At 37.0% G+C, this 22,512-nt stretch overlaps 1 protein-coding gene and 1 non-coding gene across 3 annotated transcripts; both read right to left on the minus strand.

The window, feature by feature from the left end:
* On the minus strand, nt 1,098-1,181 carry TRNAL-CAA. Its single transcript has one exon. It is a non-coding gene; the product is annotated as a tRNA-Leu (tRNA).
* On the minus strand, nt 9,546-12,794 carry LOC109211773 (F-box/kelch-repeat protein At3g06240-like). Of its 2 annotated transcripts, XR_002065773.1 has the most exons (3): nt 11,457-12,794; nt 10,748-11,334; nt 9,549-10,598 (listed from the first exon to the last, which is right to left on the minus strand). XR_002065773.1 is itself a non-coding variant. In XM_019375348.1 (2 exons), exon 1 carries the CDS (start codon nt 12,655-12,657, stop codon nt 11,491-11,493), a length of 1,167 nt encoding a protein of 388 aa, XP_019230893.1. In that variant the 5' UTR covers nt 12,658-12,794; the 3' UTR covers nt 9,546-11,334; nt 11,457-11,490. The 2 variants fall into 2 exon arrangements, 1 of the variants encoding a protein (XP_019230893.1); XM_019375348.1 differs by having other exon boundaries at nt 9,546-11,334.

Below are 22,512 nucleotides of genomic sequence, written 5' to 3' on the forward strand. Positions count from 1 at the left end.
TGTAGATTCTAAGACCGGTACCAATCATACCTGTCCAGATACAAAGAGATTTACATCGGAGACTCTGTGGTAAGTTGCCTTCTTGTTCGATCCGCATCACATGGAGTCCCCTTCTCTTGATTATCTATTTTTGTCCTTTTATTTCTTCCAAACAGATCTTGTTATATTGATAGATACAATTTACTCTTTTAGATGTTCGTGATATTGTGATACTAGGTTTTGGGTATTGCTAGACAGTTGTGGTCGTGTTTAGACCCTGTCTCGGATATTTGTATCTTTATATCGGTTTTGAGACCGTTTTCGCTGTTACTATGTTTTATCACCACTCTATTATTAACCTAATAAATCGGCTTATGTTATTATTATTATTATGTGTTGGCTTGCCCAGCAAACAAGTTAGGCGTCGTCACAATCTTTGGTGGGATTTTGGATTGTGACATTCCATTACTTCTATTCCATTTTATCTATCGCGTTTCTACTTGGATTGTTATAGTTCATTCAGAAGCATAAGTTTAAGTATCAAATCTTATATATCAAAATATTTTTGAGTTGACGTGATTACTTCTTATGCCCATTAGCTTCCTTTATATCTGCGCAACCTCAGGACTCAGCAACCTGTGTCTTGTCAATCTAACCTTGGCCTTAAAAAACTCTTTTATTGTCCTTAACAGATCAAAACAAAAGCCTGGGTATCTAAGTTTGAGGAGATTTTGGGATATAAGCTATTTTGAACAAAAGGTTTAAAAAAGTTAAATTCATTTGACAAAAGAAAACACGTCGCAGAGACACATGAAAGAATGGAAGAGAAATGAATGAACGAACTACATTACAAGTGTAAAGTGAAAGTCTTGTTAAAAGTTTAAAAATAAAAAATAAAAATAGACTTAGCTGATTTTTTTCATTCAAAAAGGTTAGTCTAGCTTAGTAATATATATGATCCCTATATAAGGAAACTGAGTTCGACTGAATTCATAGTTTGGGGAAGTTTTAAAGATAAAAGAATGTTAACACCCCCTTAAATGGTAAGAAAAGCAAGACAGTAGTGAATAAATCTGTTAATATATAGAGAGTGAAAGATGAGAAAAGAGCAGGCAAAATGTCAGAAGTGGGATTTGAACCCACGCCCTCTCACGAAGACCAGAACTTGAGTCTGGCGCCTTAGACCACTCGGCCATCCTGACATTGCATGACAATAATTTGAACTTTTCGATTAACTCCGCAATTATATTGAAGGTAACTCTTATTTCAAGCTATTGTGTAGTATGATTTTGGAAATAAAGAATGTCACATTAATTTCACATTGTAGGCTGGATTCTTAAACCTGCCTCCATTCAAAATGATTCTTAAGTAATATCTTATCTTATATCCATTCCGGGGAAAACAAAAAGCCACACGTCCACATTTTCACAATGCTTGTTAGTTTTTTTTTTTGGGAATTGACTGATTATGTACTATCGAGTTAGAAGGAAATAATACTATCTATTATGATGCTTTGTGCATTGGCCTTGGGTGTATGTTGATGCAGGACGGTAGGGTGATTGCCTATGCATCACGCCAGTTAAAGCCACATGAGAAGAACTATCCGATACATGATTTGGAGTTAGCAACTATTGTGCACGCGCTCAAGATTTGGAAGCATTACTTGTATGGCGTGTCTTGTGAGGTGATATTGATCATCAGAGTCTTTAACATCTGTTCAAGCATATTTTAATTGAGGAAGTGGATATGGTTGGAGTTATTGAAGAATTATGATATCATTAAGGCTAATGTGGTAGCAGATGCCTTGAGTAGAGATACAGAGTGTATGTGGAGTTTTGCACTTATACCAGCTGTAGAGAGGCATTTGGCGATGAATGTTTAGCTTTCGCTAACAGATTCGTGAGATTAGATATTTCTAAGCCTAGAAGAGTTCTTGCGTGTGTTGTTGCGCAGTCGTCCTTATTTGAGTGCATCAAGGCATGATGATATTTGGGAAGAAGGTCAAGTTGAGTCCTTGGTATATTGGCCCATTTGAGATCTTGGAGGGAGTTGGAGAGGTAGCTTAAATGCTTGTTTTGTCACCCAGCTTGTCAGAAATTCATCCGGTATTTCACGTTTTCATATTTCAGAAGTACTATGAAGAAAAGACACATGTGTTGGATTTTAGTTCAGTGCAGTAGGATAAGAATTTGCTTATAAAAAAGAGCTGGTGGCCATTTTAGATAGGTAGGTTCAAAAATTAAGGCCGAAACAGATTGCATCAGTGAAGAGGTCAATCGGTCGAGGAAGTGACTTAAGAGATCAAGCATAAAATGTGTAGCAGATATCCTCATCTTTTTGTCATTTCAAGCATGATTATAAACCCGTTCAAGGATGAATATTTAACTAAGAGGGGGAGAATATAACGACTATGCCAGTCTTTTTGTGTATTTGAGCCCTATTTCCCTATTTGATGCTTCCGTATGTTTGTTTGTTATTTTGTGACTTACAGGGATGGTTAGTTTCTTTTTGGGAAGATTTGAGAGTGATTTGAGACACTTAGTCTCATTTTGGAAGCTTATTTAAGAGTTGACGAAGGATTGACTTTTGAGCGAACACACTCGGATTGGTATTTTATGGTTCTAATAGGTTCGTAAGGTTATTTTGGACTCGGTGCATATTCGAATTTAGATTAGGAGGTTTCTAGAAGGTTTTGGCTATATTTGATGAAAGTCGATAATTTGACGATTTGGAGAGTTTGTAGGTTATTTTGATGTTACAGGAATCCGACTAATATTGCGGGACTTATGATAGGTCCATTAAGTTGATTGGAACTTGTGTGCAAAGTTTGGTTGTGATCCAGAATGTCTAAGTGTGATTCGGACGCGTTCGGCGAAGTTGGAATATTTTAAACTTAAGAGAATAATTTTGATCGCCAATTCTTAGTTTTAATGTTATTGTGGTTTTTTGAGCCTTTGGATTAGGTATATGAACTTGTTGGTATGATTGAACGGGTTCCCATGTATGATTCGGGGTGATTTTTTTACAATTTTCTCATGGTTTGGGGTTGCTAGGTTTTTGATGCATGGTAATGCTTCGCGATTGCAGGGAAGGGGAGTTGGCAGGTGAACTTTTGCTCTTCGCGTTCGCGTGAGTGTTGTTGCATTTACGGAGGACTGAGGGCAGGAAAACCATATTCGCGTGCAAGGGGCCGCGTTTGTGATGATGTGGTGTCAGACAGAGAACTTGCATTTGCATTTGCGGAGCGAGGTTCGCGTTCATGTAGGCTAGGCAGGCTTGGTCATTCCGTTCACGAGAAGGACTTCACGTTCGTGAAGTGGAGCATCAGCTGGAGGTATTTTTGTCCTACACGATTATGAAATGGATGTTGCGATCGCGCTTTATATCGCTGGGCAGACTATTTTAAGTTGAAATATTGAAATTTTACTCATTTTCTCATATTCTGAATCCTAGACTTTGGGAGGTGGAGATCTGAAGAAAACATTCACTACTTTGGAGGTAAGGAATTTTTCTTGAATTTGACTCTATGTCTTGTTCTCTCATTGGATACTACACCTAAAACATGAAATTTAAAAAAGAAATTTTGGGGTTTTTATCTACACTTTAAGAGAATATATTTTCGGGATTTGAGTACCGATTTAAACTCGGTATTGGAATCTAATTATATATTTGGACTTTTGGGTAGTTGGGATCTACCCTTTTACTCGAGTTTGTGGGCCTGGGTTGATTTTTGGGGATTTGATTAAAGATTGAAGCTTTATTGTTTGGAATTGATACTTATGGTTGTTTTTTGGCGTAATTGAGTTGTATTTGTCTAGATTCAAGCCGTTTGGAGTTGGATTTTTTACGATTAGGCGATTGTTGATTGATTTAGGCTTACTGAGTGGAGGTAAGTCTCTTTTCTATCCTTGCAAGAGGGAATTCTCCTCATAAGTAATTTATTTGCTACTTACTACTGATGCTAGATGCTCATATATGCGAGGTGAAGAGCGTATATGCATTGCTAGGTTATGACTATAATAAGATAGAGTTTAGTCTTATATTATGCCTTGTTGAGACTATATGATTTGTTATCCATGTTTTATTGATTTTATGACTATGTGATGAACCTTAATCATACTTAGAGACTGTGCTAGAGTTATGAAATGATGATTTGTACATAACGAACTTCTTTTGCCATGTCGGGATTTCTACTTTAGCCATATTTATGCAATTGCCGTAATTGATTTATAATTTTGTGATTATTGACTCTTGTTACTCATGTTTGATATCATGATCAGACTTAAAAATAATAAATAAATATATTGGAAAGATAAATTACATGGTTAGCCATAACTATATTTTATTCATGTTAATATTCATCTGCATTTTGTTATTTTTTCCTGGTGCGCCTTTACTGCATGCATATATATGAGTTGGGCATGGATATCGAGGAAAGTTTGAGAATGTAACACAAAGGATATTATGAGCGGATATTGATGATGGATTCAGTATTATTGTGGATCGGGTTGCACGATGCAGCGACGCTTATATATGAATCTGTTCCTCTGAAGTCATTATCCATGTTACTTCGGGCCTTGTGAGGGCATGTACTCAGATTGATATTAGTTTGGACACTTGGCTAGTGTCAGACATGTGGATTGGTACTGTGAGGTGTTAAGATTTGAACATGAATACGGATATGCATTCTAGATTCATGCAGTTGCTCTAATATATACATTTTGATCAGTTTATTTCGTGATTTTAGAAGTAGTTGAGATATTAACTTGTATTGTGCTTCTGATCACGCCCAACTATGCCTTATAAAAAGGACACGCGAACGTTGCAAATATAATCTGAGTATTTAGCCCAGAGTCGAACCCACAAGGAATTAACCTATCAATTACTCTCGTTAGACTTACTAAATTCCACGGAATCAACTTCCCAAACGTTTTAAATAACAATTGATGGTATTTCTACTAACTACGAATGAAAGTAAATAAGAGCTGAAAACTAACTATGATTAAGTTGTAAACAATTAAGAGAAGGTTCTAAGGTTATGATTTCCCCTATTGATGGAATCGCTTCCGGTTATGCTTCACATAGATTTGCCTAATCATCTCTATTAATCATGAGCACTATTATTACTGTAAATCTCTCCCGAGTAATCACAATAATTTACTAGACGCACTCTCACGAGATACGCTAGCTGTCTTTGTTTATTACAGCTCACTTTAGATCGCACCCAAGGCTTCGTTATCCCTAATCCCACCTTTAAACCCTCGTTATTGATCCCTCATATACTTTGGGAGTGGTGTTGTTCAATAATTGACCTAAATATGCACTCTCTCCCGAGTTATGCACACTAAATAGGCACAGCTAATTGAGGATCCTGTCAATTAACTACAATAAGAACATAGTTAAACAAATAGAGATTAAATCGGGCAAACTATATTAACATAACAAGAAGTTCATCCTTCAATAGGTTCCATCAAAACCTTAGACTAAATATTTAGCTACTCATACTAGTGTTCATCACAACAATATTCAAAGTCATCACAAATCGTAAAAACAAAACGAAGAAAGGAAGAACTCGATGTTGAATTATCCTCCTTGCCTCTTGCCTCTCCTTGCCTTCAACTAAGTTATGAAAACCTTGATAATCAATCCTTGGGCGAGCTTGACCTTCTATAGGTTAAGTGAATTTACCCCCGGACTTCCAAGTTTACCCTGAAAATTACTATTCCGGAACTTGGATAGCGCGGTCGCGCTAGTGGGCGCGCTAATGACCGCGCATATGCCCTATCATTCTGCCTTGACCATCTGGGCTAGCGCGGTCGCGCTAGTGGCCGTGCTAGTCCAGGCCTTCATTTCATCTATTCTTTTTCTCGTCTTCTCGCGTACTCAGCTCCTAGGGGGTTTTCTTGCTTCAATGTAGCTCCAATCATAGCTTTAAGGCCTCATACAAGCTCCTCACTCCTGCAACGTGTGAAATTCACAATTAGAGCCCATTTTTCATCATTTAACTATATTATCACATTGAAACATAATCAAGCTGGGACATAAACAATCGCCAAATTACATAATTCTAGCCTATTATCAGCTTCCTTTACCTGAAAAACATGTATAAATAGTAAATATTATTGTGTCCATCCCTTTGTATCTATTTGATGATACAATGCCTTATCTACTGCTTTATTTTATGCTTTTAGTTCTTGCTTATCAAACTGCTAGTTAATGTCACTGTCGACCCCTCGCTATTACTTCTTCGAGGCCAGACTTGATACTTACTGAGTACCGTAGTTTTGTACTCATACTACACTTCTGCATATTTTCTGCATATTCTGAGACCGGTACCAGCCATACCCGTCCAGAAACATAGAGATTTACATCGGAGACTCCGTGGTGAGTTGCCTTCTTGTTCGATTCGCAGCACATGGAGTCCCCGTCCCTTGATTATCTATTTCTGTCATTTTATTTCTTCCAAACAGATATTGTTATATTGATAGACACAATTCACACTTTTAGATGCTCGATATTGTGATACTAGGTATTGGGCATTGCTAGACAGTTGTGTTTAGATCTTGTCTCGGATATTGTATCTTTATATCGATTTTGAGACTGTTTTCGCTTTTATGCTTTATCACCACTCTATTATTAACTTAATAAATCGGCGTATGTTATTATTATTGTGTGTTGGCTTGCCCAGCAAACAAGTTAGGCGCCACTACGATCTTTGATGAGATTTTGGATTGTGACATTCCATTACTTCTATTCCATTCTATCTATCGTTTCTACTTGGATCGTTATAGTTCAATCAGAAGCATAATTTAAGAATCAAATCATACATATCAAAATATTTTTGAGTTGATGTGATTACTTCTTATGCCCATTAGCTTCCTTTTTATCTACGCAACCTCAGGACTCCGCAACCTGTGTCTTGTCAATCTAACCTTGGCCTTAATACACTCTTCTAATGTCCTTAACAGATCAAAACAAAAGCCTGGGTTAAGTTTGAAGAGATTTTGGGATATAAGCTATTTTGAACAAAAGGTTTAAAAAAGTTAAATCAGCAATATGCAATATATGGATAAACAAATTAAAAACGATACCTCAATTGACAAACGACACGTCGCAGTGATTTGAATTTTTTAATTTACTACGCAATTATATTGAAGGCAACTCATATTTAAGTAGTATGGTAAAAGCGAAAAGTGGAGATAATTCAAGCTATTGTGCTTATGAAACTCAATACTGTAGTATGATTTTGGAAATAAAGAATGTCACATTAATTTCACGTTGTAGGCTGGATTCTTAAACCTGCCTCCATTCAAAATGATTCTTAAGTAATTTCTTATCTTATTATCCATTCCGGGGAAAACAAAAAGGCACACGTTCACATTTTCACGATGCTTGTTAGTTTTTTTTTTTTTTTTTTTTTTTTTTTTGGTCTTGACTGGATTGTGTATTATCGAGTTAGAAGGAAATAATACCCTTTTAACGTACTCAGAATCAAGAAAAGTATATAACTAGTCCTAAGAATCAGAGGCAGAGACTGCTATGCAAAAAAGCATAGATACACTAAAATGGTTCACATAGACCTGTGTCCAAGCTGATGAAGTCACTGCATTGTGCAAGTGACTAGTGGCGTATGTGTGTGAAAAACAAGTATATAGAATTAATTAGATATACATTTTAAATTCACTCTCTCAACTCAGATTGTACAATTAATGTCTAGATCTTGGATCCATCACCGCACGTGTCAGAGTTATTATATAGTAAAGATCATCAAATTGGTCAAATAATGAGTTGCAATTGTGGGCTAATTTATGTAGTAGTAACAGATCACAATATTGGTGAAGAATAAATTAAATGGCTGTTCTGGACTAAATTCTGCAGTAATTAATCACAAACAGCGAGAAGCCATACGTGCATGAATTTTGTATTCACCACCTGCACATGTACGTAAATCTCCCCTCAGCATCATCTTGGAGGTGTGATAAGAAAGAAAATCTTATATATGATGCCTGCATGCTCTATTCGACAAGCCATATACGTATCAAATTTAATATCAAATTTGGCCGTATCTCTCAAAATCTTCTGTTTTTGTTTTTATTTTTTATATATGCTTATTTCTGCTAGTAGTTATTAGTCAAAAAGAGACAGCATCGATGGAGACAATCTAGTTGTAATGACCAAAAGCTTGGCGGACACGAATAATAATGTGTCAACAAATATGGCCAGGAAGCAATGGGTGTACAAATTTAATATCCACAAATTCTCCTTTTTCCATCTTTTATGAAATCATCTTCTTTTATTTGTTTACACTCAATTTTTCTTAGTATCAGTGTGAAATATTGGCTCTCAAAATGAGACAGCATTAATGGATCCACGGTGTTAGCATCTTAATTGATATTGTAGTAACAACACAATCACATAATGTTTGATACGAAGGAAAAAACTGACTTGTACTTCTATGACTCTGGATTAAAATAATTCTAAATGATTAGAGCCTTTGTTCCCCATATGCATAGTATTTAAAAGATTACAATTTCATGTATTAAATGAAATGAGTGGACTAGAATCGACATTACTCTAATAGATAGATAGTATAATAAAAATAAAAATTCATCTATTTCTTTCCACCATACTATTTATTAGTTAGAAGATCGTAGTTACCAAATTCGAAGGGATACATGCATACATTACCAGTTTACAACAACATGCTCCTATTCTGTCCTGTTAACTAATAAGCTTTTTTAATTAAAAGATATGAGTTTAAAAATAAACATAATACCCCTATTTAATTAATTTTAAAGATAAAAGTGCAAGTATTATCTGCACATATTACTGTTTCTCCTAATAAGAACAACAATAACAATTATTATTATTAATAATAATAATAACAATAATAACAACAACAATAGTAATAATAATAAATAATAATAATAATAATAATAATAATAATAATAATAATAATAATCTATATAGATTCTATTATTTTCTTAAACCGAATCAACTCAATTCTTTTCCAAGCTTTTGAATTGAAAAACAAACAAATCAAATCTTATCCAAGCTTTTGAATAGGAAAGAAAAACTCCAAGGATGAAAACAATACCTTGAGATTTTGGTGAAGTACAAGAAAATATGAGCGGATGCTCTTTTTATTGGTCTATTATTGGATTAAACACTAAATAAAATATGTAGTAAGAAAATTAATATTAAAAGACAGAGGTAGAGATAGTGTGAGAGAATATAATTTGACATAAATTAATAAATCAAATAAAGATAATAAATAAATAATACTGAATATTATAATAAATAAATTTAAATATTAGTTAGAAGATTGTAGTTACCAAATTCAAAGGGATACTCACATGCATACATTACCAGTTTACAACCACATGCTCATATTCTGTCCTATTCCTACTTAGTTATATAGTGGCCTTTCTTGGGGCATATTGTTCATCACCAATTCTGAGTTTTTCTCTCAAGAAAGGAAAAGAACAATCACCGTGGATGCTTCAAAAACTAATAATCACATTCGTTCAATCAGTTCGTCATCAAGTTCACATTCAAGCACACTCTAAGAGTGGAAGAGGAGCTCAACAAGCTCAAAACATTGGAAACAGCAGTTGCACCAACTGCTGAGACAATTTGCAATAGCCTACTTGGTTTGGAGGAATTATACAAGCACATAGATGATCTCAACTTGCCTCTAACCTTTCAAGCTCTCTCTCACTTTAAACATGAGAAATTGGTCGAAGATTTACTGGACAAGTCAGTGAGGCTACTAGATGTTTGTGGCACCACAAAGGAACTTGTCTCCCAGTGTAAAGTAAACATAAGAGATCTACAATCCTTTCTCAGAATGAGAAAAGGAGATTTGAGTACAGAATCCGGCATTGCAGATTCACTTCTTTCAGCAAGAAGATGAAGAAGCATGTCAAAACATTAGTCTCTGCTCTGAAGTAAAAGAATCAGGAAATTGTAATATCAGTTGTTCTGGATGAAAATCAGGACACCATAGCCGGGATCAGAGCCATAATGGAAGCCAATGCAGTGTGCAGTTTAATTTTTCAAATGCTTTTGCAGTTCTTGTGTTTGCCACTTTTGAAGCCCAAGCCATCTAAAGGGTGATTGGTTTCAAGATTGGTGTCTAAAAGAAAAATAGCAAGTGAAGGCCAAGAAGAAAGCACAAACATAAACAAGGCTGGAAGCTTTTGAGGCTCAACTTGACAGCTTCAAAAATAGACTGGGAGGGACATTTAGGTGCATGATTAGATCAAGAAGCTTTCTCTTAAATATTCTCTCCTGCTAAAAAAATATAGTTTACCTCATATTGTACATGCCCCACTTGTGGGATTACACTGGGTTGTTATTGTTGTTGTTGTTGTCATATTGTACATACACAATATTGTAGCTTTTTTAAGAAATACAAGACGAATTATACTCAAAATTATCATCCCTCTTACTCTCATTCTATGAACTATCTGTCCATATGGCGTTCTATGAGTTCTCCCTTCTATGTCAAATCTTGCTATGGAGATGGCTAATTTGCTTTCGGAAAGCTATGTTGCTCGGACTCGGGTGCGGGTATCTGATCCAGGTGCAGATCCAGAGTTCGGATCCTTTATAATCTAAATTATAAGATTCGGGAATAAGGGATCCAGGTACAGATACAGGTGCCGGGATTTCGGCGAAAAATAATTCAAAATTCTAAAAATAGATATATAAAAATATATTCAAGCGGAGAAGTTGAAAAGGAGACAAGAGTAGAATTTGCTACCTCGCAGCAGTAGAATATTGAAGGTATGCCATTTCCCATGGCTTCAAATCTGTACTAGCTTTTATCTCGAGAAATCAAAATTCAGTTTTTTCTCAAATTTCTCGATGGATTGTGGTCAAAGTAGCCAATCTCGATTGACCATACCCTGTACAAATCCCACATCCTTACATCCTTACCTGTACTAGTGTTTTGCCAACACGGGTGTGCCGCCTAAAATGAAGAGTGCGCGACATAGTCGGAAAGTCAAACCACAGGAAACAATGTGAAAAATACTAAGGAAATAGTGTTAAAATTATATGTAGGAAACATTAAGAGACTTAAAAATTGTTCTGTTTACTGATCCACTAGAGCTTCTAAATTTTTTGTGTTTATCCGGGATTTAGTTAAACTCTACATTCTCCAGTTTCACAATTCACCCAACAATTCACCCAGTATCTACCTTTATAAGTGTCACCTTTGAGAAAAAGCTTCAATGGACATCCCTTGACCAAACCAACATCTAAAGGTGTCAAGCATGCTAAAACTTATGGTGAGCTGCTAGATAAGCAAGGGTAATTAATCATTACTTTATACCATGCCAAATGAAACTGCAATAAAAAGATGGTAGAGTAAACATAAACACAATATTGAAATATATCATGTAATAGGGAGAGTTGAAACTAAAAAGCTCAAAATATGATTAGCATAAAGAAAGAAACTGCAACAACACCTGCAATATCAGACTTCAAATCTCTAGAGTCCACTTAACTACCCTCCACAGATTCTAGGCTTTCGACATAATTTATGACTTTAAACCCACCCACTGAACTTCTCCTTTGAAAGCTCTGAGCTCTTTTAGTAAAAGGATTGTATGATAACAGTTCATGTGACAACCCATTTGGGTAGCCAAAAACAATTTCGCTGTCCCTCCATGATCCAACAGGTCGTGCTAGCTTAGAGAAAGGTGAAAAATCAACTCTCTTAGTCCAAGATACACCTTGTTGTTCATTCATCATCCATACCTCGTAATGGTCAACAATTAAACCATTCTCAGAATAGATTATCATAGAAAGACAACCCTTTAGTACCACAAGCTTCTTGATAGTGAAGTCAGTAATAGAATCTGAATTGGGGACCATAATTTGTCCAAAGACTTGTTTATACAAATCAAACGAAGTAACAATATCCCGTCCATTATCACAATTATATGACATCCAATACAAGCACCCGTTAAGATTAACTGCAGACCCACCCTTGGGCAGCAGATAAACAGCTCCCATCTCTTCCCAAGAATCCGAACTCAGGGTGTAAACCCAAACCTTAGCATCAACGTGTTTTCTACTGGATGATGGAACCTTGACAACCTTATAATCGTTAATCTCGGGGACAAAACCAAGCATTATATAAGGGAAGAAAGGATCGCAATAAAAGGATACAGAATTATCGGGGGGTCCAAGGAATCTATACTTTCTGGTAGCAGGGTTCCACAAGATAATGTTGGAAGTCCTATTGAAATGAACACACAACAAGCCATTGCAAGAACCCACAATCCGAACCTCATCATCTGGACTAGACGGAAACGGCAAATCAACAACAGAAGACGAATACAGATCATTATTATTTTTATACCCATCAACTCCGTCGTCAATATCATCAGCATTAACAGTAACAGTAGGATCAACGGAGAAGAAGGAAATAGTAGGGGTGTCTCTAGGACCACGATTGCTCACTCTGAGGAGCTTTTCATGGAGGGGTTGTTGACTGTGACGGAGATGCATTTGAATAAAATCAGGGCTATTTAGGAAACCATACCATGATTTGGAAACCGCTCGAAATCGCAGCAATGACTTGACGGGAAGCCGCAACAGGATTTCCACCATTGCATCTCCCGGCAGAGTACAGCTGCCTAAGCTTGCCGTTTCATCACACATCTCAAACGAAAGTCGGCGGGAATCGAGATCGATAGCAGAGACAGGAGGAAAACCCTACCCGTTCTGATTTACAGAAGATTTTTCCTTAAATGATCGTACAAAAGGTGCTCTAGAAAATTTCAATGTATAAAAGTTTTTCCCATAAGGTAAAGGATGGGACCCACAGATAACTCCGTTGTAAATATGGTTTCTCAAGAGGCTTATCCATATTGACTCCACCTAAATTTGTTAGATCAATTTAGTACTCTATAGAAAATATGCTTTCTTAAAAAGCTTATCATTTCGGTACTCTGTTATAGATAAATATTACTTAAGATTATCTATAGCTGGTACGATAACCACATACAAGAAACGTACACAACAGCTTGCAGTAGGAGCTTACACAGCAGCTTGCAGTAGCAGCTTACGCAACAACTTACACATCAACTTCCTTTCTTTTATAAATAGAGGAGATTTCAGTTCATTATGTACATCAGTTTGAAGTTGAATAATATATCAGTTTCTCTCTATACTTGTCGTTGGTTAATTTACTTTACAGTCTTTATTTTATAACACGTTATCAGCACGAGATTCTGCCATCTCGAGCAAATACTTTGAAAGTATCAAAGGTACGAACTTTCTTTTTCTAAATAATGTCAGATCTTTCTAAACTTGAATTTGTAGCCCAGATATATTGGGCAAAAGCTACATATCTTGGGTGCTTGATGCTGAAAAGAAATAAAACTAAGTGCAGGATAACATAAATGCCCATAATATCTACTACAATCCGGATCTAGAGTCACAACTCACGAGCTTCTAGAATTTCTACAAACAGGGTCTAAAATAAATACAAATGTTCTGAACGAAAACAAACAGTAAAATAGGGAAAATATGAGGGGACTTCAAGGTTTGCGGACGTCAGCAGATCTACCTCGAGTCTCCAATGAGCGAATCCAAGCTGCTACACCTCACGAACAGCTAGGGCCGGTACCAAAGTCTGCACAAAAAGTGCAGAGTGTAGTATGAGTACAACCGACCCATGTACTCCGTAAGTGTCCAACCTATTCTCAACGAAGTAGTGACGAGGCTATGACAAGACACCCACGTAATAAACCTGTGCAGATAACAGTATACGTACAAGATAACAACAAATAAAAGCTAAACATGTACTATTAGGATGGGGACATGCTAAAGGGGATACAAAATACGAGAAAATACAGCGGAAATGATAACCAGATCAGTCAATATGCCTTTACCCAGTTAAAACAATTAAGCACAATGAAGAAAATTGCACGGCATCACCCTTCGTGCTTTTACTCTCAATCTCACAATGAAATAATGATGTTGCACGGCATCACCCTTCGTGCTTTTACTCTCACTTTCAGTATAAATCAATGGATGCGGCACAACATCATCCTTCGTGCATTAATTCTCATAACATGACACGACATCACCCTTCATGGATTAACACTCATAATATGGTGTGGCATCACCCTTCGTGCATTAACACTCACATAGGGCACGGCATCACCCTTCTTGCATTAATACTCCCCCTTACTATATAACAATGAACAAGTAACAACAGGGAGATAGAATAACAAGAACAAGCCTTACGTCAATAATGGTTCCACAATACCAATCTCAAATTTAGAAACAATCCTCAATTATCACAAAAATCCCATAAACGCGGTAAGGACGATCAATATAATAAGTAACTAGTCTAAGCATGGATAACATGATCAAAGTAAGCAATAAATTACAAGGAACCATACCACCCGCATGCCTTAACCCAACAACAACGCATAAGTACTCGTCACCTCACATATACGTTGTACCCAACACCTAATCATGTAGCAAATAGACAAACAAGTCCTAATCCCTCAAGTCAAGGTTAACCACGACACTCACCTCGCTCCAGAGATCAACTCAAAGCTCAACCACAACTTTGCCTTTCAAACAAGACTCCCAACCAATAGAATCTAGCAAATTACCAACTAAACGATTCAAATTAAGCCTTAGGAACTATCCACGATTGCAAATGATTCAATTTAGGTCATTATTGAAAAGTCAACAAGAGTCAACTCCCGGGCCCGCTTAGTCCAAAACTGAAATTCAGACTAAAACCCGATTATCCATTCACCCCCGAGCCCAGTTATGTAATTTGTTTTACAATCCGACCTCAATTCGAGGTCTAAATCTCAATTTTACAACAATCCCTAATTCTACCCAAACCCCCAATTTCTACCATGAATCACTAGATTTTTGGTTGAAATCTTAGGAAATGTAATGAAACATTGAAAGAAGCTATATTAGAATCACTTACTAATGATTTGGGGAAGAAGGGTGCTTGGGAAAATCGCCTGTAGGGTTTTCTTGTTTTGAAAATTTGAAGAATGAGAGAAAATCCCGTTTTTTAGCTATTTGATCAGTCGCAGATGTCGAATTTGCGATCTGGGGTTCGCAAATGCGATGAAACAGTCGCAAATGTGAAGTCCTTCCATTTTTGATGTCATCGCATTTGCGATGATTTGTTCGCAAATGCGAACATTGATCTTCTGCAATTGCGACCAAATGATCGCAAATGAGATCAAGCCTGTCCCAGACCCACTTCCCAAAAACGAAGTATTGTTTGCAAATGCGAACCTGAGGTGCCCTAGATACTCTTCGCAAATGTGAGGAGTTGCTCGCAAATGCGAACCTATCAGAGGTCGCAAATGTGAAGCTTGTTGCGAGGTCTGAGGCCTACACGAGAACTGAAGCACACCAACAATGTTTCTAAGTCCAAATCACTCCGTAGCCTAACCGAAATTCACCCGAGCCTTCGGGGCTCTAAACCAAATATGCACACCAGTCTAAAAATATCATACGAACTTGCTCGTGTGATCAAATCGCCAAAATAACGCCTAGAACTACGAATTGAGCATCAAATGAAAGGAAATTTTTAGGAAAACTCATGAACTTCTATTTTCACAACCGAACGTCCGAATCACGTCAAACCAACTCCGTTTCTCACAAAATTAGACAAACAAGTCATAAATATAGTAATAGACCCATACCGGGTTCCAAAATCAAAATACGGACCTGATATCGATAGAGTCAAACATTGGTCAAACTTTCAAAGTCATTAAGCCTTTAAACCTTCAAATTTCAACAAAGTGCGATAACTTGGGCTAGGGACTTCCGAATTCGATTCCGGGCATACGCCCAAGTCCCAAAAATCACGATACAAACCCATCAGGACCGTCAAAATACGAATCCGGGTCGGTTTTCCCAAAACGTTGACCGAAGTCAACTTAAATAGATTTTTAATGCAGTAATTTCATATTTTCTCAGTTTTTAACATAAAAGCTTTTCAGAAAAATACCCGGACTGCGCACGCAAATCAAGGAGGGCTAAGATGAGGTATTTAAGGAATCATAGGGAAGAATTAGTTTCTAAAACATAAGATGACCTATCGGGTCATCACATCAGTGCAATTGGTGCACTTATGTATCTTGCTAATGCTACAAGGCCTGACATAGCATTTTCTGTTAATTTGCTAGTAAGATATAGTTCTTCTCCTACCGAAGACATTGGAACGGAATTAAGAATATATTGCGGTATTTAAAGGGAACTCTTTATATGGGTTTGTTTTATGCTAACAAAGGTAGTGCAGTTCTTGTTGGTTATGGAGATGCATGTTATTTATCTGATCCCCATAAAGCTCGATTTCAAATAGGGAATGTGTATTCATGAAGCTATTCATGAAGCAAGTAGGGAATGTGTATGGTTGAGATCATTGATTCATTTTATTCGAGAAAAATACGGGTTGGAATGTGATAAAAGACCCACAATTTATACGAAGACAATGCTGCATGCATAGCCCAATTAAAGGGAGGATTCATAAAAGAAGATAGAATGGAACATATTTCACCAGAGTTAGTCTTCACACATGATCTCCAGAAGAATGATAATATCAATGTGCAGTAAATCCGTTCATTCTGACGGATTTAATCACTAAATTTTTACCAACTTCAACTTTTGAGATGATGGTATACAAGATTAGAATGCGGAGACTCAAATATTTGAAACAAGATTTTCATCAGGAGGAGTAAAATATGCATGGTACTCTTTTTCCCTTACTAAGTTTTTCCCATAGGATTTTCCTTATAAGGTTTTTAATGAGACAGTTAACAATGCGTATTACTAAATATGTGTACTCTTTTTCCTTCACTAAAATTTTTCCCACAGGGTTTTTCCTAGTAAGGTTTTAATGAGGAACATTTTCTTTTAATGAACATCCAAGGGGAAGTGTTATAAATATATTATATTATGGATGTCCATTTGGTACTTCGTTATAAATAGGCTTCCTGAAAAAGCTTATCCATATTGGATTCCGACGTAAATATATTTATCTATTTAGTACTCTATTGAAAATAAGCCTCCTGAAGAAGTTTATCATTTCGGTACTCCATTATGGATAAATATTATCCCATGTAGAAGATTATCTGTAGCTGGTACAATAAGAACATACAAGAAGTTTACACAACAGCTTGCAGTAGGAGCTTACAAGCAGCTTACACAGCAACTTGCAGTAGTAGCTTCGTCATCAACTTCCTTTCTTCTATAAATAGAGGAGATTTCATTTAATTATGTACATCAGTTTGAAGTTGAATAATATATCAGTTTCTCTCTATACTTGTCTTCGGTTAATTTACTTTACAGTCTTTATTTTATAATAGGATGGAAGTTTTAGAGCCGCTTTTTAATATTTAGCTGCAATTTGAGATGATCTTTAAAAATAGTTTTTAATAAAAAATAAATTCAATAAAAATGTTTAAGATAACACACAGAAAAATGTTGATACAGTGTGTGGTAATTTGAAACTTTAAACTAGCATTCAGGGGCGGATATATGTAGGGAATTGGGGGTGGCACGCCATCCGAACGCTCGGGTAAAATTTTATAAATATATTGATATATTACACAATAAAAGGGTGGCCCTTGTACTCGGAGTCACAAATTCACTTTAGGTGCTATGAAAAGTTTTATGGTGTGCCTCACACAATTGATATTACTTGTGTGAGGCATCATCTTGTCGGGGCAAGTGCACATATAGCCATTCTCAACGATGCTATTTAGAGATTAGCCAATACTTATTTTGTCCTAAAATTTTAAACTAAAAATATAAATTTAAGGACAATTCAGGATATTTTTGTCCTAAAAAATTGAACTGAAAAACTGAAATTCAGGACGCACTGCTAATTTCAAAATAGCAACCCTTTAAAGTGGTTATCTGGTGTCATTTCTACCTTTCTGTCTCACGAATTTGTGGACCCATATCTTACACTTTTGGGTCCACAAATTATGAGACAAAAAAAAAGCTTCACACAATTTGTGTCGGTTGTGTGTTGTATGAGGCACAAAATAAATTTTTCAGGTGCCATGATAAAAATGCCAACTTCTCATCTGGAACGTAGGAATCGATATTCACCACTGGTGTTCCCAAGCTAGTTTCTCCTTGTTCCTTTTTCTTTCTTCTCTTTCTGCTCATTTTCTTTATTTCTTTTTACTCTTCAATCTTCATCTTTGTACTTCATCTCTCTTTGTATCTATTTTTATTATTTATTAAATTATATATTTATTCCTTTTTTTCTAGATCTTTGTTTGAACGTGATTTCAATTATTCTGAACGTGATTTATTTATAATTATATTTTTTAATCACATTATTCAATGGAATTTGAATAGAGAAAATTAGATCGAATTAGACAAAACTTATTCAGTTTGGTGATCACTATTTATTTATGCACTAAAAATCTTGTATATCGAACTAAATTATTTCTAAAATAAATTGAACCGACCCAAACCGAATTAATTCAAAATGGATTGAACCGACTAAATAAAAAGAGGGCAGCCTGGTGCATGAAGCATCCCACATTCATGCAAGGTTCAGGTTAGGGCCGCACCCTAAGGAGTTTGGTGTAGGCATCCTACCCTAATGCAAGTATCAGTGGCTGATTTTACCGTTGCTCTGAGGCTTCCCTTCATCAAACTGACAAAATATACACCCTACTCAATCTCCTTCACTAGTGATAGGTTTCCATCAAAAATAGTGGCACCCCTAGTCATTAAATCCTAGATCTGCCTCTGATTGTGTTGGAGTTTCAAACTTCTATAAGTGAAACTCTAATACGGTGATGGAGTTCGAACTGTGTTGTTGTACTTGTGACCGCTCCTACCATTATACTACCTTGTTTCACGATCTTACTTCATTTCATTCGAAAACAAGGGTAGATCTACATAGGGAAGTGGGGGTGGCACGCCACCCGGACTCTCGGCTAAAATTTCATATACTTGGAGATATTTTTTCCAGAAAATCGGTTATATTAACCTAGTGGCACCCTACTCCCAGATTTTCTTTTCTTCTTCCCTTAATTCTTTTATTTTCCCACTTCTGAAGCACTTTTTCCTTGTTTCCTTCTCTTTGCTTCGTTTTCCTCTTTCATCAATTTCTTTTATTTTCTTGAGCTATGTTTTTCTTCTTTCTTCCTCCCACACATCTCCATTTTTCTCTTTATTTATTTAAATTCTAATTATATATTTTTCTTCCTTTTTCCTATCCATTGTATCCAAAATTGTATTTGAATGTGATTTTAAGTCTTTTTCTCTTCTTATCCCTCTTATAATGTTATCTTTCCCTTAATTTTAACCCTTATTCCTTTGCCTGTTGTCACGACCCAAAAGTCGACATGTCATGATGGCGCCTATCATGATTCTAGACAAGCTGACATCTCATACATACCACCCCTTTCAAATTCAAAATATACTAAAACAAATTTAAATAAGCGAAAAATCTCATAAAACTGGATAAAACCGTCACAAATCGATACAGAAGTTTCCCAAAACCAGGGTGTCACTGAGTACATGAGCTTCTATACCAATACAAAGACTGATACACTATCTAAGAGAAATAGAAACCGAATAAGTAAAACTGAGGGATAGGGGAAGAGAGTCAAGGTCTGCGGATGCCAGGGTAGCTACCTTGAAATCTCCGAATGGCTAAAAACTCTGAGAATCAGCAACCACAAATGATCGGAAACACCTGGATCTGCACACGAAGTGCAGGGTGTAGCGTGAGTACAACCAACTCAGTAAATAACAAGTCTAACTATTGGGCTGAAAGCAGTGACGAGCTTCACAGGTACGGTTCAATTACAAAAATACGATACAGAAAGGTAGACATGCTTCCAAATTTAACAGATAAGGTCCAAACAGGTATGATATGGCCAGTACAACTGAGATAAGAAATGATGCATCTATATATCTACATGTCAGTTACGTATGCCAACTGGAGTACAAAACAATGATGAAATCATATGCATACTCTCAGAGTAACAATCACTCCATTCTCCCATTCACTCCATCCTCTCAATCACTCATTCTTTACAGTCACTCCATCTTCACAGTCTCCCAATCCTCCCAATCGCTCGGCACTCGCGCTTGCACTCAGTAGGTACCTGCACTCACTGGGGGTGTGCAGACTTCGGAGGGGCAAATCCAGCCCAAGCGCTATAATAAACCAATCATGGCATGAATCAATAAAGCATGTAGCGGCATGCAGCCTGATCCCATAAATATCCTCACAATTAGACCCTCGACCTCAATCAGTCATCAATCTCTCCAGTCTCTCGAGCTCACAAGAATCATGATAATCAGCCCAAACAATAATGATATGACGTATCAATAAAGGAAAACAGAGATTAAGATATGATATGCAAATAATAGCTATGACTGAGTACATAATTACAAATTAAGAAAATAATTCAACATGTAACACGGCCTCTATGGGTCCTGACAGTACCATCGTGTAGCCAAAGCATGATTTCTAACATGACTTGTAGCACAATTTCTCTAACACATGGAGAATATACGGATAACAATAAGATTATCCAACTATATAGTTCCATGGAATTGACCAAGTCACAATTCCTACGTTGCATGCCCATACACCCGTCACCTAGCATGTGTGTCACCTCAACACCAATCACATAACACGTAATTCGGGATTGCATACCCTCAAAACCAAGTTTAGAAGTGTTACTTACCTCAAACCATGCAAATCTCTACTCCAAAAAGCCCTTGTCTCGCGAATCAGCCTCCGAATGCATCAAATCTAGCCACAAATAATTTGATATAATCAATTCAAGCTACAGGAATCAATTCCATATGAAATGCTAAGTTCTTAATCAAAAGTCGAAAAGTTAACCCCGGGGCCCATGTCTCAGAATCCGATGAAAGTTACAAAATCGGAATACTCATTCAACCACGATGTCCGCCCATACCAAAATTACTCAAATCCGATACCAAAATCTCGCTCAAATCCCCAAAATTTGGCCTAAGAAGTTTTCTCCATTTTTCCTAAATTTTTCAACCAAAATCACTAATTAAATGATGAAATCAAAGATATAATCATGAAATTTAATCAAAACTGAGTAAGAATCACTTACCGCAATAACTCTCTTGAAAATCACTCCAAGAATCGCCTCCAACGTAGCTCCCAAAATCAAATTGTGAAATAGACTCAAACCCTCGTTTTGAGACTTTAAATTCTACCCAGCTATCCCTTAATCACGATCGCGGAAAATGCTTCACGATCGCGAAGCACAAACTAAGCTGCCCAATAATTAACCTTACGCGAATGTGATAATCCCCACGCGAACGTGAAGCACTGCCTCCTTAGACCAACGCGATTGTGTCCCTCCTCACGCGATCGCACAGAACAAACGCACAAACTCAGCTCTGCCTCATTTCCTCTTCGCGAATGCGGCCTAGCCCACGCACTCACGATTCACTGCTAGACCAACCTACGCGATCGCAGGCTCCATCTCGCGAACGCGTAGAGTGAAAAATCCCAGCTGCCCAAAATGCCTTCACGATCGCGGACCTATCCACGCGATCGCATAGAAGGAAACCAGACATGTACACCAGAAAAACTTCAGCAATCTCCCAAGTCCAAAATTTGATCCGTTAAACATTCGAATCCCACCCAAGGCCCCGGGGACCTCAACCAAACATACCAACAAGTCCTAAAATATGATACGAACTTGGTCGAGGCCTCAAATCACATCAAACCGCATAAAAAACACGAATCGCACCTCAATTCAAGCCTAAGGAAAATAAAGAAATTCCAACTTCTACAATCGATGCCGAAACCTATCAAATCAAGTCCGATTAACCTCACATTTCGCACACAAGTCATAATTGACACAAAGGACCTACTCCAACTTCCGAAACCAAAATCCGATCCCGGTAACCACAAAGTTAACTCTCGGTCAAACTTCTCAATTTCCAAAACTTCTAATTTTCCAACTTTCGCCATTTCAAGCCTAAATCAACTACGGACCTCCAAATCACTATCCGGACACACTCCTAAGTCCAAAATCACCCTACGGAGCTATCAAAATTGTCGAAACTCCATTCTGGAGTCGTTTACATATAAATCAACATCCAATCAACCTTTTCAACTTAAGCTTCCAACCTTGAGACTAAGTGTCTCATCTCATTCTGAAACATCACCAGAACCGAATCAACTACCCCCGGAACCGAATCAACTACCCCCGGAAGTACATAACAATAATTAACATAAAATGAGTAGTTAATGGGGGAACGGGGCTACAACACTCAAATTGACCGAACGGGTCGTTACATCCTCCCCATCTTGAACAAATGTTCGTGCTCGAATGGGTCTAGAAACATACCTAGAGTCTCAAATAGGCGTGGATATCTGCTCCGCATCTCCCACTCGGTCTCCCAAGTAGCTTCCTCAACTGGCTGACCTCTCCATTGCACCTTCATTGAAGCTATGTCTTTTGACCTCAACTTTCGAACCTGCCGATC

This window comes from Nicotiana attenuata, chromosome 2 (assembly GCF_001879085.1).
Source record: "Nicotiana attenuata strain UT chromosome 2, NIATTr2, whole genome shotgun sequence".
Taxonomy (NCBI): domain Eukaryota; kingdom Viridiplantae; phylum Streptophyta; class Magnoliopsida; order Solanales; family Solanaceae; genus Nicotiana; species Nicotiana attenuata.